This window comes from Pithys albifrons, chromosome 2, assembly GCF_047495875.1.
Source record: "Pithys albifrons albifrons isolate INPA30051 chromosome 2, PitAlb_v1, whole genome shotgun sequence".
In the NCBI taxonomy this organism is placed as follows: domain Eukaryota; kingdom Metazoa; phylum Chordata; class Aves; order Passeriformes; family Thamnophilidae; genus Pithys; species Pithys albifrons.
This window is the reverse complement of record NC_092459.1, coordinates 79,217,289-79,231,876: the sequence shown is the minus strand read 5'-3', so window position 1 is coordinate 79,231,876 and position 14,588 is coordinate 79,217,289. Positions and strand designations below refer to the sequence as shown.

General features: G+C 36.5%; 1 protein-coding gene across 1 annotated transcript in view; it reads right to left on the bottom strand.

The window, feature by feature from the left end:
• The window catches only part of WDR64 (WD repeat domain 64), a 66,497-nt gene extending 57,807 nt beyond the window's left edge, over nucleotides 1-8,690 (bottom strand). The window contains exons 1-5 of the mRNA XM_071581089.1: nucleotides 8,686-8,690; nucleotides 7,927-8,045; nucleotides 7,123-7,250; nucleotides 3,047-3,146; nucleotides 1,684-1,787 (exon numbers count right to left, since the gene is read on the bottom strand). Of these exons, the coding sequence (XP_071437190.1) occupies nucleotides 1,684-1,787; nucleotides 3,047-3,146; nucleotides 7,123-7,250; nucleotides 7,927-8,045; nucleotides 8,686-8,690 (456 nt within the window). The remainder of the gene's footprint in view (nucleotides 1-1,683; nucleotides 1,788-3,046; nucleotides 3,147-7,122; nucleotides 7,251-7,926; nucleotides 8,046-8,685) is intronic.
• Between the last annotated feature and the right edge of the window lie 5,898 nt (nucleotides 8,691-14,588).

The following is a 14,588-nucleotide window of genomic DNA, read 5'->3' as shown; positions in this document are numbered from 1 at the left end:
TATTAGATTCACTAACTAATATCCAATCAAATATTATTCATTCATGTACATGGAACATGCTGATTTCCATGGAATATATGTGCATACAAGAATACTGTAAGGTAATAATCTTGAAAATGCAACAATTATATGAAAATAAGGCTCTCTCTCTCTATTTGTTGATGCACTACTCATTAAATCATATGTTGGCCCCTTCACCAAGAGCATGAGTCCTACCAAGTTGCATCTTGAGGACAACCATCTTCATATTGCCTTATCATTATGTTGCAAAGCCAAACTGGATGAAAATCTCAGTAACTGCCAGGTTCCTTTAAATCCTTGATCTTTGAGAGAAGAAGAGTGATGCAACAGTTGCCAACTCTGTTATGTGCCTTTGTTATGTAAAATCATATTCCAGGAACAGGGTTCAAATGACTGCAATGCTAAAGAAACAGAGTTTCCTCTTGCTTGTCATAATATATATCAGAGCAATTCTAATGAAATCAAAAATCATTTGCTTCGATCACCTGGACCAGAGATCATATCATGAATAAATGACTGCTGTTGTAATGTCTTAGTCATTTTCAGAACATGCAATTTTGTAAGTGGGATTTGAGGTCCCTATTTCACTGTGTTAAGCAGCTGTGTAAAATCATTTACATTGCAGTCACTGATGTCAGATGACATCAGCCCAACCTATTAGGAGGCAGCAATTCAACTTGAAAACAGAATGGGGGAGGTAGAGGGTGGGAAAGGGAGCTATTTTTAATCTTATACTTTGTGAAATTATTTTTCATAGGTACGTAATAGGGATAATTCTCTGGAGGACAGAGAAATAGGCTTTCAAATAAATTATTTCAGTATTTACTAAAACTGTAGTACTGCTTTGTTATTTAATCATCCACAGGAGTCCTTTCTTGGTTTACACACTCCTCTCATAAGCATAATGCACTAATTAGATAAAACACCTAGAAAGCATTACTGCTGTTTTAAAGCTTTACTGCATTGTCTGAAATAATTTTAATAAAGTGTTTGCATTAAAATTTTACAAGTATAAACCACCAATGATCATAGATATGTGATCTACCTCATAGCATCTACAACTGCATACCTCTAAATAGTAATATAATAATCTGGGAGATTAACTTACAAATTCTACTTTAACAGCATCTTGAACCTGAATTTCCACTTAAAATGGTACAGATTCCCATACAGTTTACTGATGAGGGGACTAACTGTGAATCATCATCCTTCAGACTGCCATAAAACTCTAGACTTTCAGGCTCTTAGATGCTGCTGTATTGGATAAATCTTATTTGCAAACTGATGAATGTTTCTGTCCATTCTAGATATTGTCAGTAGCTCTAGAAAACAGTTAATTCTCTGATTTCCATTCTATATTGAAAAGTTAATTCTAATAGCATATTTTTCTTTAAAGGAACCTTTTCTGAAAAGAAATGCAGATTATTTTCTATTAAATTAATTTCTGTGAATAATGTTTTTTATTAGCCATCTCTACCTTCTATCAACTTATGTGAACTGTTCAGTAGGTTTATTTCTTATTGTACTTAAAAATATAGAAAAATAACTTGGACAGAAAAGATATTTAATTTTTTTATGGGTAAATTTGCATACTAGATGACAGTCTACTCAATTCCCATATGTATTGCCTAGTGGGATAATAAAAGTTTGAATCAGAATTACCTGGTTATTAAAAATAGTTATCACTCCTCTCTGAGAGGCTGTTATTGTGAAATCCAGATGGGGTATCTTCACTATACCCTTAATCATATCTTTTCTCTTGACAACTGTCAATGAAAAAATATTTCTTTTAATCTTACAGACACAGAAAATCTAAACAAATAGAACTATAATAGCAGAAGCATTGTCTTTTCCTGAAGTGAATTTTGGTACCAACTTGTCCGAGTTACAGGGGCTGGGACCAGTTTGTGGGTATAACCAACACTGTGTATTCTATGCCTTCTACGTAATTTCTGATGGACTGTTAATAATGGATCGTTTGCAGCAGCTGCCCAGGGCACATCTGATACCTTGGGCTACAAGCTGGGTGTTAAAGAACCCTGTGAGGCAGGGGAGTGTTCATATCAGTGACTCAGCTGTGGTAACACCCTTCTGGGGATGACCCCAGCCTGAGAGGTCATCTCTGCTAACGAGCCATTAGGGACTGGCACAATAGGCAGTTACAATGACGTAGACCATCAAAGATTCCAAAAATATCCCATGACTCACAGAGTTAGATGACCCATTGTGAAAATCCTTGCCTTGGGGGTAAGTACTGGGCATTTCCACCTGAACCTGAGCATATATAATCTTGGGGTCTGGGGAATTCTGGTACCACTGATCGGATCCAGAGGAGGACAGAATCTCAACAGGAGTGTGACTGCCACTCTTGACCAGACTGCAAACATAAGCCACACCAACAGGTGTTTCCTTTCCTTTTACTTTGTACTCAGGGTGACCATGTAGTGCTCAGCACGGGGGTTAATGAACACCATTCTGTTCATGTCCTAGGGTTATACAGCTGGTTCTGTGGGTTAAAACCAATTTTTCTCTGTATCATTGTATTTATTGTAATGTTTTCAGTAAATTGTAACTCTGACTTGTAACCTCTCTTGAATTGGGTTCATTTCTCCCACTGGTTTAGTTTAAAACCAGCACATAACTTCAGAGCAGTGGTGTACTATAACACAGATTAGTTTAATTGATTTAATAAAACGTTGAATTTTTAAATATCCTTAATGGATTATGGATGTGCTCATTCTTCCTACATTATTTCAAAAATACAGAAAGACAGAGAGTAACTGTATAAATAATAATGTGATTCAGAAAAATCCGTAATTTCAAAATAATTTGGGAATATGGAGAACTGGGAAATGCAGCAGGAGAGTGTTCATATACAATGAGTTTACCAAAAAAAACAGGTATTTTGGAACACATAATAATAATAAGCTTGAACAAGCAAAGAGACAGATGTGATCTTATCACTGTACTTTCAAGAAAATGTGCAACACAGTGCGTTAAAAAAGTAGGTTTTGGTACAAGTCACCTGAATCAGTAATCTGCTTTTTTTCAGATACAAGGAAAACAATGCTTTCTTTCAACTGTGAAGGCAGGCCATCACTTTCTGCTCCGAAACAGCCAAAAATCTAAACAAAGAATAGAACAAAACAAGTAATTTCTTGCAAAACCATTTCTGGATAATATTCTTGTATGTATAAAGTAAAATAGTTATCTAATCTATTTTCATCAAATATTCTTTGAGTTATTTCCCTTAACCATTAGCTGTCAATATGGCTTGAGATTGCTGAGATCTGCTACTCAGGCATAATCTTTCTTCAATGTTTGTAAAGAAACAAGCATACACAGGGCTTTTAGGAATAAAGCCTATTTATTTGATAAAGTTGTTAATACAGATTTGCCTTGTAAGGATTGTTTGTAAATAATCATCTTCAATTTTCTTTTTCCAGTTCTACTCACTTGTGCTTCCTCAGCTATACCCTCAACTAGGAAAAAACCCCAAATAAAGAGCAAAACATAGACAAAAGAGAGTCCTCTGTATTTATAAACTGAAATATTCAAAGTACCACAGGGGTTTGGCTTACAAAAAAAAGAGCTTTTCCATAGAGATATTTAAATTTTCATTTGCTGGAAAAATGAGAATACAATGGCCATTTTTCCAAATACAAAGTCCATTTTTCCAAATTCTTTCCTCGGTTATCTCCCTAAGTCTGGCAATCTTCCCTTTCTTCAGAACATGATGGAGATCCTTGCACAGATATTGAGGTAGTAGCTCATTTCTGTTTCAGGGTGTGAAATTTTCAGCTGAAATGCTCTCTAAACCTTGAGCTCTGTACCCAAAAGAAGTTTAGTCATTTCCTTAGGAAATTAGTTTAGCCCCATTCAGCTGTACAGATTTTTAAATTCTTTTCTCATATATGGACATTATAATATACTAATTTTCTTTCATGAGTTCTAAAAGCAATGGCCCCTTGGATGCAAGAAAAAACTCTGTACTTTATTTTACTTCAGTATTTTCCATGTTATACAATAGAATTCCCATTTTCCTTCTTTTAAGAGATTTCTAAGAGCCAGCTACATTTGGGAAAGAGATGCAGAAGTTAGTTTCCCAAGCCACTGATAAATGATAGCTGCTAGACTGTCCAAGACAGGTATTTTAAATTGTGAAGCCAGCAAATAACTAAGGGTAGATCCTAATTTATCCAAAGAGCAGATCTCAAAATAGTTTAATTTTTTTAAATAAAATCCTGTCCTTTGAGCATGAGTGTACCGTTGTGGAGATTACTGAAAATTTTTGAAACCCTTGAACATGAAGATATTTGAAAAAGTGAAACATCAGTGAGCTAAAGAAATAGGTACACTCACATAAGGAAATGATCTTTTAGGTCATGGAAATATATTTGGAAGATTTTTTCAAGCTAAAGAGAGACCAGATATGGAGAGGTAAATTTTGGAAAAAAATAGATCTGTGAGAGTAGGAAGAGAGGAACAAAGGGTCAGGGACAGAGTTCTGAGAAAGGAGGATAGGGGGGGAGAGAGTGACAGAGATGATAAAAGAGAAATATCAAAGGAACAATGTGAGGTGTATCCCTCTTCCTTGACTTTCAAGACTGATGGTGTGCTCAGCAGTGCCAAAAGCAGCAGGGGAACTCAGAAGAACAGGGTTGAAATACTGTGCTTTTAGAAAAAAATTATTAGGAAACTGGAGCACAGACAGCCAAAACCATGAGGGCTATTTAGGATATTACAGAAAATAACTGTTATTAATGATATATTTGGAAAATTAAGTGATAAAAGGGAAGCTGAGGCAAGATCAAAGCTATTTACATTGTTCACAAGGGGCAATTAAAGGTATGTCCAAGCTGAAGTTTATAAATGTGATTTCTCTAATATAACTTGTAGGTTGATGAACACTGAATGAATATATCAGGTAAGGGAGGCCTTTCTGTCCCTTACACCATCTCTCACCATCAAACATCGGGTTTCAACTAAAATATCTAGAATATTTTTCAGTCTTAAAAGGTTAATAATAATTTCACTAGTGTTTTCAAGCATGTAAAGGAGCAGATTTGCAATTGGCTTGGTTTGGTTTTATTCGTTTTTGGTACGATGTGTGTTTCTGTTTGCCTTTTTTGGTTTGTTTTGTTTTTTCTTTTTCAGAAAAAAATGCTTCACTTAAAAGGAATGAAAAGACTAAGGAGTATGAGAAAAACAAATGGTATTTAGGCTGATCAAGTGTTAGAGTCATAATAAAAATAATAATAATAAACAAAAAGGTGGTGGTGAGAATTTAGGGCTGAACTACAGCCACACTTAAACATCTCTGGCATAGCTAGGCAGTTAGAACACTGGCTTCATTTCTGACATTAATAACTCTACAGGATTACCTGAACCATTTTGAAGCTGTAGAGTTTGCTAGAGAAACAAAATTTTAAAGGACCTCCACCACATAATATGTAGAATACAAATGGATCCCATTTTATTTTATTAGAACCCATTCAAATAATCCTGGAAGGATCTGTTTTGAGACATTCCTTACAGATAGGGTGTTACCACAATTACAGGAGATCAAAAGATGATGCTGAAGTTATGGTTAATGTAAATTGGGCTTAGACAACAATCAAATGATCGATGCAAGAATTATTTTTTCCGGTTTTTCCGTGTAGGCTAAATCTGGAGAATTTCAGGAGTCAGCAGTTTTCTTAATCAAGTTTTCATCTTTTTCTCTATCTCCAAAACAAATCTTATTCTTTCTTTTTTTTTTTCCTGATAGGAGCTTAGATTTATGTTCCATAATGTATAGATAGCTTGTAATACATACAGACCATCAGATGTGTCACTAAACAGAAAGAAAACAAAATGTGAAAAACTCACTGCAGCTTTTCAATGCAGTATTAGATTTAAAATTGTGCTGGATAAGGCTGTGTCAAAGTAAGGAAATAAATGCAACACTGAGTCTGATTCAAATAGTCTAATCTTTGTCTTTCATAACTGAATTATCATTTCTGTCATGGATGAATTTTCAGTCACTTTATGTTCAATATTTCTCCTCCAAGATAAAATAAAGGGAAAAAAACCCATTAACACTTTAATCAGAGTTCTTTTGAATAGAGAAATAACAAATATTTCTGTTTTATTCCCTAAAGCACTGATAGTCTCACTGGTATCCATCTTCTACATGAAATACATGCTGTGAGACACTGAAGATTAATTGTTTATCATGCTCCACTTTTTTCAAGAAAGATTATGCACAAGCCGTTATAAAAGGCTGTCATCAATCAGCTCCCACGTGGTTAAAATTTCAGGAATGCTCATAAGAAAGGGTCCTGGGTCATTTTATCCCAGGAAATTTCCCCACAGATTTCTTAAGAAAACTAAGGGAGCTTTACCTCTTTTATTACACCCCATACTGTCTGTATGTGTGGCTCGGCTTTGCGAACCCAGATTTGGGCAGGGCTCTCCCCACGTGGGTGTGCCCTTCCAGCCTGTGCAGTGGATTTTTTAGATGAGGCACAGCGTGCGCAGAACTGGCCCAACCCTTTAACTCCTGAGGTTCATTTGCCATGGCCAAGCGAGCTTGGACAGTGACAGTGAAGTCCTCAGGACTAGAACCCACAGTCCCCCCTGCTATTCCCAGGAGGTCTCCCATCCAAGTGCTAACCGGGGTTGACCCCGCTCAGCTTCTGAGATCTGACAAGATCGGGTATCAGAGTGGCATTTAACTGCCTTCCGCATACTGTGCTTGCCCATGTGATTATGTAGCTCAGGTAAGTAGTCTGACCACAAGAGAAACTCAAGTAAGAAACAGAAGAAGGAGAGGAAGCCTTTCTGGTGGTTTATCTAAAGATAGACTTATCCTTAGAGCACAGATCAGTTACTGTAGTCATAAGGGATTTTGTATTTTGCCAGGGAACCTGAACACAGTGCATATCACTGAAACAGGCTAGAACACCTGGACCAGGCAGGTAGGATAATAACAATATGAGAGTGCCTCATTATGCCATGGAGCTCATGAACAACACATAATCAATAGATAAGTACTTGTTACCATTTAAGATTCTAATTAGGTTTTTTAATATTTAATAAAAATTCAGAACTCCTTACCTCTAACCAGTCTGGCTTCTCAAGGTTGTTGATAGTCTTCCTGAAAAAGGCCTGAATATTATGACCCTTGACTGCTGGACCAAAAAGTGTTCGTGTGGTTTTATAGAACTTATTGTAGTCTATTTTATCTGCATGGAAGGAACAATAACCACACAGTTTAAAACTGGAAAGCTGCAGATTCCTTTCTTATCCACGCTATCTCTGGTTTTATTTCTCCTTCAATATCAATTGCATGCTAGTTCTAGCTCCTCACATTGTTTTCATTAAAGCATCCAGAAAAAAAAAAAAAACAGTCTTAGTGTTTGGTCTTTTCAAAACTACCTAATTTGCAATGCAAGACAGGAAACAGATAAAAGAATAGGTAAAAACTCCTCACTGCTTCTTTCTTCCCTTACTTTCAGATCATGATTCCAATTTGTTTTTCTAAACGTGAATGGTGTGTGGAATAAAATTTATCCTTTCATGTAGCAATAGTCATTTGCAGTGAGAAAAGAAAATTTTGCCCCCATTATTTACATTTAGCAACTGGATTTACATATTCATTGGGCTTGTGCTTTTACAGAAACTAACTGCCATATGTGGCACCTCCACCAATTACATTCTGTGAGAGATCACCATAGCCTTATAATTTGGCCAGAAGTTCTAACAGAAGAAGAAAAACACTCTGATAGTGCAATCTCTTTCCTGTAAAAATCAGAGTTACAGTTAGAACATTAATTTGAGTTCTTGCTTATGGTCTTCTTCCTATGACACATTCTCTCCATATGAAAATTGCACTTTTCCATCAGAAAGAATATCTCTTACCATCATCTTCAGTATACAAGCCTGATCTCTCCTTTGTCTTCTGGATAATCATTTTTTCAACCAGTTTCTGGAACTGCTCCAATGCATTCTCGAAATCCAGCAGTTCAAGATCAGACATCCTTTATTAACAGGGGACAAAGTAAGAGGGAAAGCTCTTCTTGCAGCCAGGTGCAAGCCTTCCTTTGCTCCTCAAATCCTGAACTCCCACATGAGTTCATATGAGATTGTAACAGGTGTACCAAATATTACACAATAATGTAACTACATAGCAATGGCTTAGCATCTCATGCTGTAGTGAACTGTTGATGTCACAACCTCCCATTACATCACAGAATCCTACTGACTGAGTGGCCCTAGGTTATGAAGCAGGATCACTAAATAACCTAGCACGGGAGATTATTTCAAGTTATCTCATGTAATTGGTGACAGAAGAGACCTTGAAATCTACTTTCACCTCATTTATGTTACAGATCATTAAATACCAGCCATTTATCACCATACTGAGCCCAACAATTTTTGTTCTAATGTATAACTTATGGTAAGGTGTCAAGTTCCAAAGGTTAATTGCTCACATTGTTAAAATTAAGCCTCTTACATGAATTTTTGTGGCTTCAGCTTCCATTTAGCAGTTCTTGGAATGTTTTCACTAACTGAGAGTAATAGTAGGTATATTCTTGTAGTAGGAGCCTTTGTACCTGGACTACTTCTCCATTTTGTTTTTCCTGTTAATTAAAGCAAACTGAACTCTCTGCATCCTACCGCATTCGGACCTCAATATAACACTTGTGATTCTTTTCCACATTGTTTATCTTTTCAGTATCTTTAAAGAATGCTGATGCCACGTTGCTGTGCTATACCATAGACAGGCAAATTGATACTGCGGTCAAATAACGAATTTCAGAATATTTTTTAAACTCACTTTTCTGTAGATCACGTTGATCAATTTTTCTGTACTGTTCTATAGCTATGGATCTCCAGATTCACTTTTCTATTACTTCACCCAAAGCTGATGCCAGGTTTATAGGTCAAGGCTTTCTTGAATTGCTGAGCACGGAGTCTTTGTTCTGTGGAGATTTTGTAGTTGAAAAGAAAGGAGAAATTACACTTTATATTTTTTGTGACAATGTAAAAGATTGGTATCATTAAGGCACATTTTGAGACTATCAAAGTCATTTCTTAAAAAAGAAAGAAAAAAACCCCAACAAAACCCCACCAAAGCAAAAAAGATAAAGATCATAGATTTGACGTACACTCAGAAAATCAGTTGAACAACATTTTTGAAACATATAGGGAAGACAACTAATTGGTATTAAACAAAGTTATTAAAAATAATGCATGCAAAATATCTCCGCATGAAATAGCTAGTTCTTCAGGGCAAGTGTTGTCTCATTTTATGCTACCTAAGACAAGCAATCCAACTGCTTGAAGTTCCATCATTTCCACTGGAATGAGCAAAACAGTTTCTGGATACTCCTGCTCAACTGCAATAAGCATGGCTTTTGACTAGAATAAGAAAAAGAGTTTTGCAGAGAAAAGCAGAAATGATTCCTGGAAAACTGAGGGATAGCTTGAGGATACATTTTTGCTAAATCCAACAGTAATCTCTAGGAAAATATTTTTGTTCTGTGTGAAGGTACCCAGGGGCTGGTCAGATACTCTGTCTTGGTGAGAGTTATGGTGCATTTCATACATCACTTCCAGCTGAATCTTTGTTATGCAGTGCTTCCTATTGATTCATTTTTCCAGTCTGTGTCATCTAAGCTTGTATGACATCAGGCTATTGTCTCATCTCCCAGTTAGTTACAGTGGTTTGGGGTTTATAAAAGGTAGTATCATCCATCCTTGGAATGGGAGGGTTAAGAACATGTTTTGTTCTCTTGTAACAACCCATGATTCCACTATTACATAATGAAAACACACAGAAACCCCAAATGAGGAACCCTTGCTTTCAGTATCATCTGACTCTGTTGTCTTCAATGTTTAAACTCAAAAAAATGTACAGTACAATTTTAAAATAAGATGTGATGACTGAGTGGATTGAAATACAAAAGTGGAGAAGATAGGAATTGTATTAGAAGAGAAGCGAAGTCTAAAAGGAATATTCAGTATTAAACTGATGAGTAACAGGAAGTCCTTGCATTATAGTAAGTCTACAGTAGCACTAACTGAATGAAAAGCATTTCCTTTCCTGCCTCCCTTTCTGATAGTGTGGAAAGCACTGAATATAGACTATGGCAGAATTGATTATTACTCAGAGGTTGACTCTCCCAACTATCCTCTCCTTACCACATAACCACATAATCATATTAGTCTCAATTACTGGAAATTCTCAGACCTGTACAAAGTTAATAACATCTATGTCTGTAGGGGTGCAAAGAACAGCGACAGCAAGTTCATTGCAGGAATGGTAGCTCATTTGAAAAACTGGTAATTTTCAATCTTTATCTCAAGAACTATCCTAAGTCTATGAAATTCTATACAAGTTTTAATATTATGACCATGTAATTGGAGAGCTCATAACAAATAATCCAAAGCTACTGCAGAAGAGAAACAGCAAAAGTTGATAGATCTTCTTTCCTGGCTGTACCAGGCTGCCAGTCACCCTTCATGGTAGTCTCAAGGGCAAATTGTCCCGAAATAAAATCATGGTGCAGAATAGCCCAAAGAAAACACAGTAGACCTAAAATGGCCTTAATTGCCCTTAAAGAGGCTCTGGCACATAAATGACTTTGTTTCTGACTCTGATTTTGGTCCAGAAAAAGTCCAGCCACTTAACAAGGAAAAAAAGAAGGAAATAAGTCCCTGAAGCGGTTTTCTTTTTGTATTTGGATTCCTTTGAACTAAGTTACCTATCCTTTGCTATTTCTTCCTCATAAACATTCCCTTAAACCCGGATGTGTTTGCAGTTGAATCAGGATAGAGCTGCTTGAGTTCAGACTGGCTGAACACTCTGACCAGTATGGGGTTGGGCAAGTAATTAATTTTAGCATTGTAAAATTTAAATTTCTCCCATACAAAAGTGTTTAAGGGGTGCTATCATGTTCACATTTACACTAGCTCAGTCTTTTATACAAATGGATTTTTCATTTTCATTTTTCATTTTGCTCTTGGTATTATCACCCCACAAGCAGTTTTGCATTACTTTGCTATATAGTACATTTGCTCTTCTGAGTCACTAACAACAGCTGAAATGACCAAGTGTTACTTTTAAAACCTGTATTTGCTATTCATTATTTATTGATTTGTATGTTGGACTCTGGAAAATGATAATGCAGCAGTCAGTTTTAAACCACTTTCATTTCATATTTGTTTCACTGACAAGAAGCTGCAACATAAATATGAATTCTTATGCAAGGTTATTCCTTGGAAAAAACCTTCACATATTGCATTATCAACAGGTGAAGATATATATTAAAAGCCTTGCTCTAATGCCAAGTGGTTCACAACAGATGAAAGGCTTCTTCTGTCCACAAACTCTCTCTTGCTCTGTAGATACACACTGCAGCTACACAGTGAATAATCACTTGGCTTTCATCTGCCTTTAAGACTAAAGAATAGCAAAAAAAATGTAAAAAAAGAAATGCCAGGATAAGACTGTAAAAATACTAATTAAAAAGCTGAAGCCAGGTAGCCAGAGTTTTTGGGATGTTTTGTTTTGTTTTGTTTTGTTTTGTTTTCAGAGGCCTGCAATCTGACTATAATACCATGCCTTTTGCAATAATAAGTTTTACAAAGTTCAAAACAGGCAGCAAGCCCCCACGATTATCTGACTCCTAAAATAAATGTATTTAGTATGGACAAAAGCTTGAATTTTCTGCTCGCTTTATGCTTGTCAGGAAAGATGGGAAAGAGCTTGTGACTAGAAAGGCACAATAGCAGAAGATACATAACAGAGAAAAGGAGTGAAAGCAAGCTATAGGACAATGAACAAACATAAAAATTAGATCTCTTGAATGCCTTAAAATATTCTTTTTCCACCCCACAGTGTTCTCACTGCAAAAGCCCTGTTATTTTTGATGGTGCAGTTACAACTGGAACTTGTGGTTTGTGGTTTGTATTTCTATGCAAGCTTAGAGAGCAGCAGTAACTTTGACACTTTATTTACTCTGCCTCAGATTCTTCAACTCTAAACATGTGAGTGACACTCCATGCTCTGATGTGCTGAAACATTTCAAATTACTAAATATAGCAAAGGCAGGGAACTTGAAGACAGTCCCAGACATCTTCAGACTTTCCAGTTGTGAATTATTACTTCCAGCTCTGACTTTTGAGGTCTGTCTCATGCATATATAAGCACATGTCGTCCAGCTGAAAATTTACAGCCAATACGTTCTTCCATTCCATGTAAATTGTGCATAACAGACAACATGTTAAAATGACTGTTGCAGAAGTGATCTAGGGAGTCCTTTGGAGTTTCAGAGACTGTTTTTGTAGTACAGGACTAGGGACCTTGTATTCATGCTTCTTGTACTTTTATAATCACATGAACTCAGGTACAGACATATTTAGTACTTTGAGTTGAGATGCACATTCAGGAAACCACACACACAGACACTTTCAGAAATGCAAACACAGGGTTGTGGTTTATCCTTTTATGCAACTGTAAAAATAAAGGTAAAATCCTTTGTGCAGCATTCCATTAATACTCATGCATGTTTGATGAGCAGGGTCTGGTCCAAATACAAAATAGTGCAAAACATGAAGGATTGCAAAGCAGATGTCTGCATTTCTTAAATGTTTCATATTTTCAATTGCATGAAAAGCTAGAAAAGGATTGACTAAAGAATTAAGTAGATTATTAAAACTATAGCTGCACTTGTTCAAGACTGAGTTAGGTAAAATGGAATCTGGACTAGAATTAGAAGTCAGGATTCTGTTTGTTTCCAGCTTTGCCTTTGACCTGATGATACAATAATACAACATTTAATTTTTTTGCGCCTTACACAAGTAGTGACACTGCATGGAAGACAAATGGAACTCATTTGTCATGAAGCATATGAAAGCTCATGAAGTATTGAATACCACTTGAATAACATTAACAGCTTGACAGTATTAGTAATGTGACCACTAGCAAATCAAGCATGTTAAAGACTACATATTTAATTCTGCTATGAAAAAGTCCTAACCAGGAATTCTCAGATCTGATCTTCATATGAGTTCTTTTTCTCCTATTTTCTAGAAATCCAAGGACACCTAGAGGGAGTATTTTTGACAGGTGCTGTAGTGAAATGCCTCTTAGAAACCCTAAGTATATAATGGAATCTGGACAGTATGTTGTCTGGCATGTACTACTCGCTAAATGACATTTCTCCCCTGCTAGTCTTGCCACCTTTTCTCTCCTTTCAGTTTGCAGGGATAATAAGATAGACAATCTTTAAAGGCAAGAGACAGAGATGTCTCATTCTTAATGAGGTGTAGCACTAACTTGGTCCAGCCATGCCATTGTTAAGACTTTCAGCATGCAATGACTAGTCCTAAACAAACATATAACTGTGTGTTGACATAGTATTTTTGCACACAGTCTGTCATGCACAGGTCAATCTTTTATGGACAAGAAAAGATAAAATTATGCCTTCCCTAAAGTCCATGCTCAAGTACTGTGTTACTGGAAATTTTGGAAGGTCATGTGTTCTAGAACTACAACTTTTATGGGGGAAAAAATAAAATTGATTTGAGAAGGGCAGCTCATGCTGCCTTTGTAATGAGAAAACCCCTGAAGACCAGTGATAAAGAAACAGACTGAACTAGCTTTTCAAAGTAGGTTTCAAATACTGCGTAAATCATACTTGAGGGATTAAAAAACATAGATTGTACATAAAGTTAACATTGGTAAGAATAGTTACTTTAATCAGTGTTTTATTTTTCTACCTATGACTTTCTTTATTCCTAACCCTTGTATTACAACACTAGTTTGTCATGTAATTTGTATATAGATATTTGTTTAAAAAGACATCAAACCTACCTCAACTACCCACGTTTTCCATCTTGGTCCACAAGGACCCTCAGTCTAGACCATTTAATACCACTGTGTGTATAAGACAGGAAAAAACTACCTAATAGGTATTTTTCCCCAAATTTCCATGAAAATCATGAAAATTCTGCTACTTTCAGAGCTGATATATTTAACTTTTTTTTTTTTTACCCAGATAAACTAAGGATAGGGCTTAACTGAAAGTTTTATTTGGACCCTTGTGAAGACTGTCACACATTAGCAGCTATGCTGGTCAGCTAACAAACTGGACGTGTTCCTCTGGGGAATACTGCTAGTTGCTGTGGCAAGGTGTTTTAGGTGTCAAGCCATGGTAAAACAAGAATTTAGGGATGGCTTGGGTTTGAAGCAATCTGGGGCTCAGGACACCAGCTTGACCAACACTCGCTAGAACTGCACACACACAGCTTGGGCATTCCTGTACTGTTTTCACACAACACACACTAGGGACAAAGGTACAAAAATAGGTGACTTCGAGGTGTGAACTTTGTCATCTTCCTTGCTCCATAGCTGACAAAAAGGGATTCACTCACACCTCAAGTTTGCCAGGGCCATGGCCCTGCCGGTCGCTTCGTGAGCTTGCAACTCCTATGGCCACCTGTGAGCACGGCGGGGGAGCCCCTGCGGATGAACTATTGCCACAATAGGAATTTCCATTGGCAAGACGTGGAGA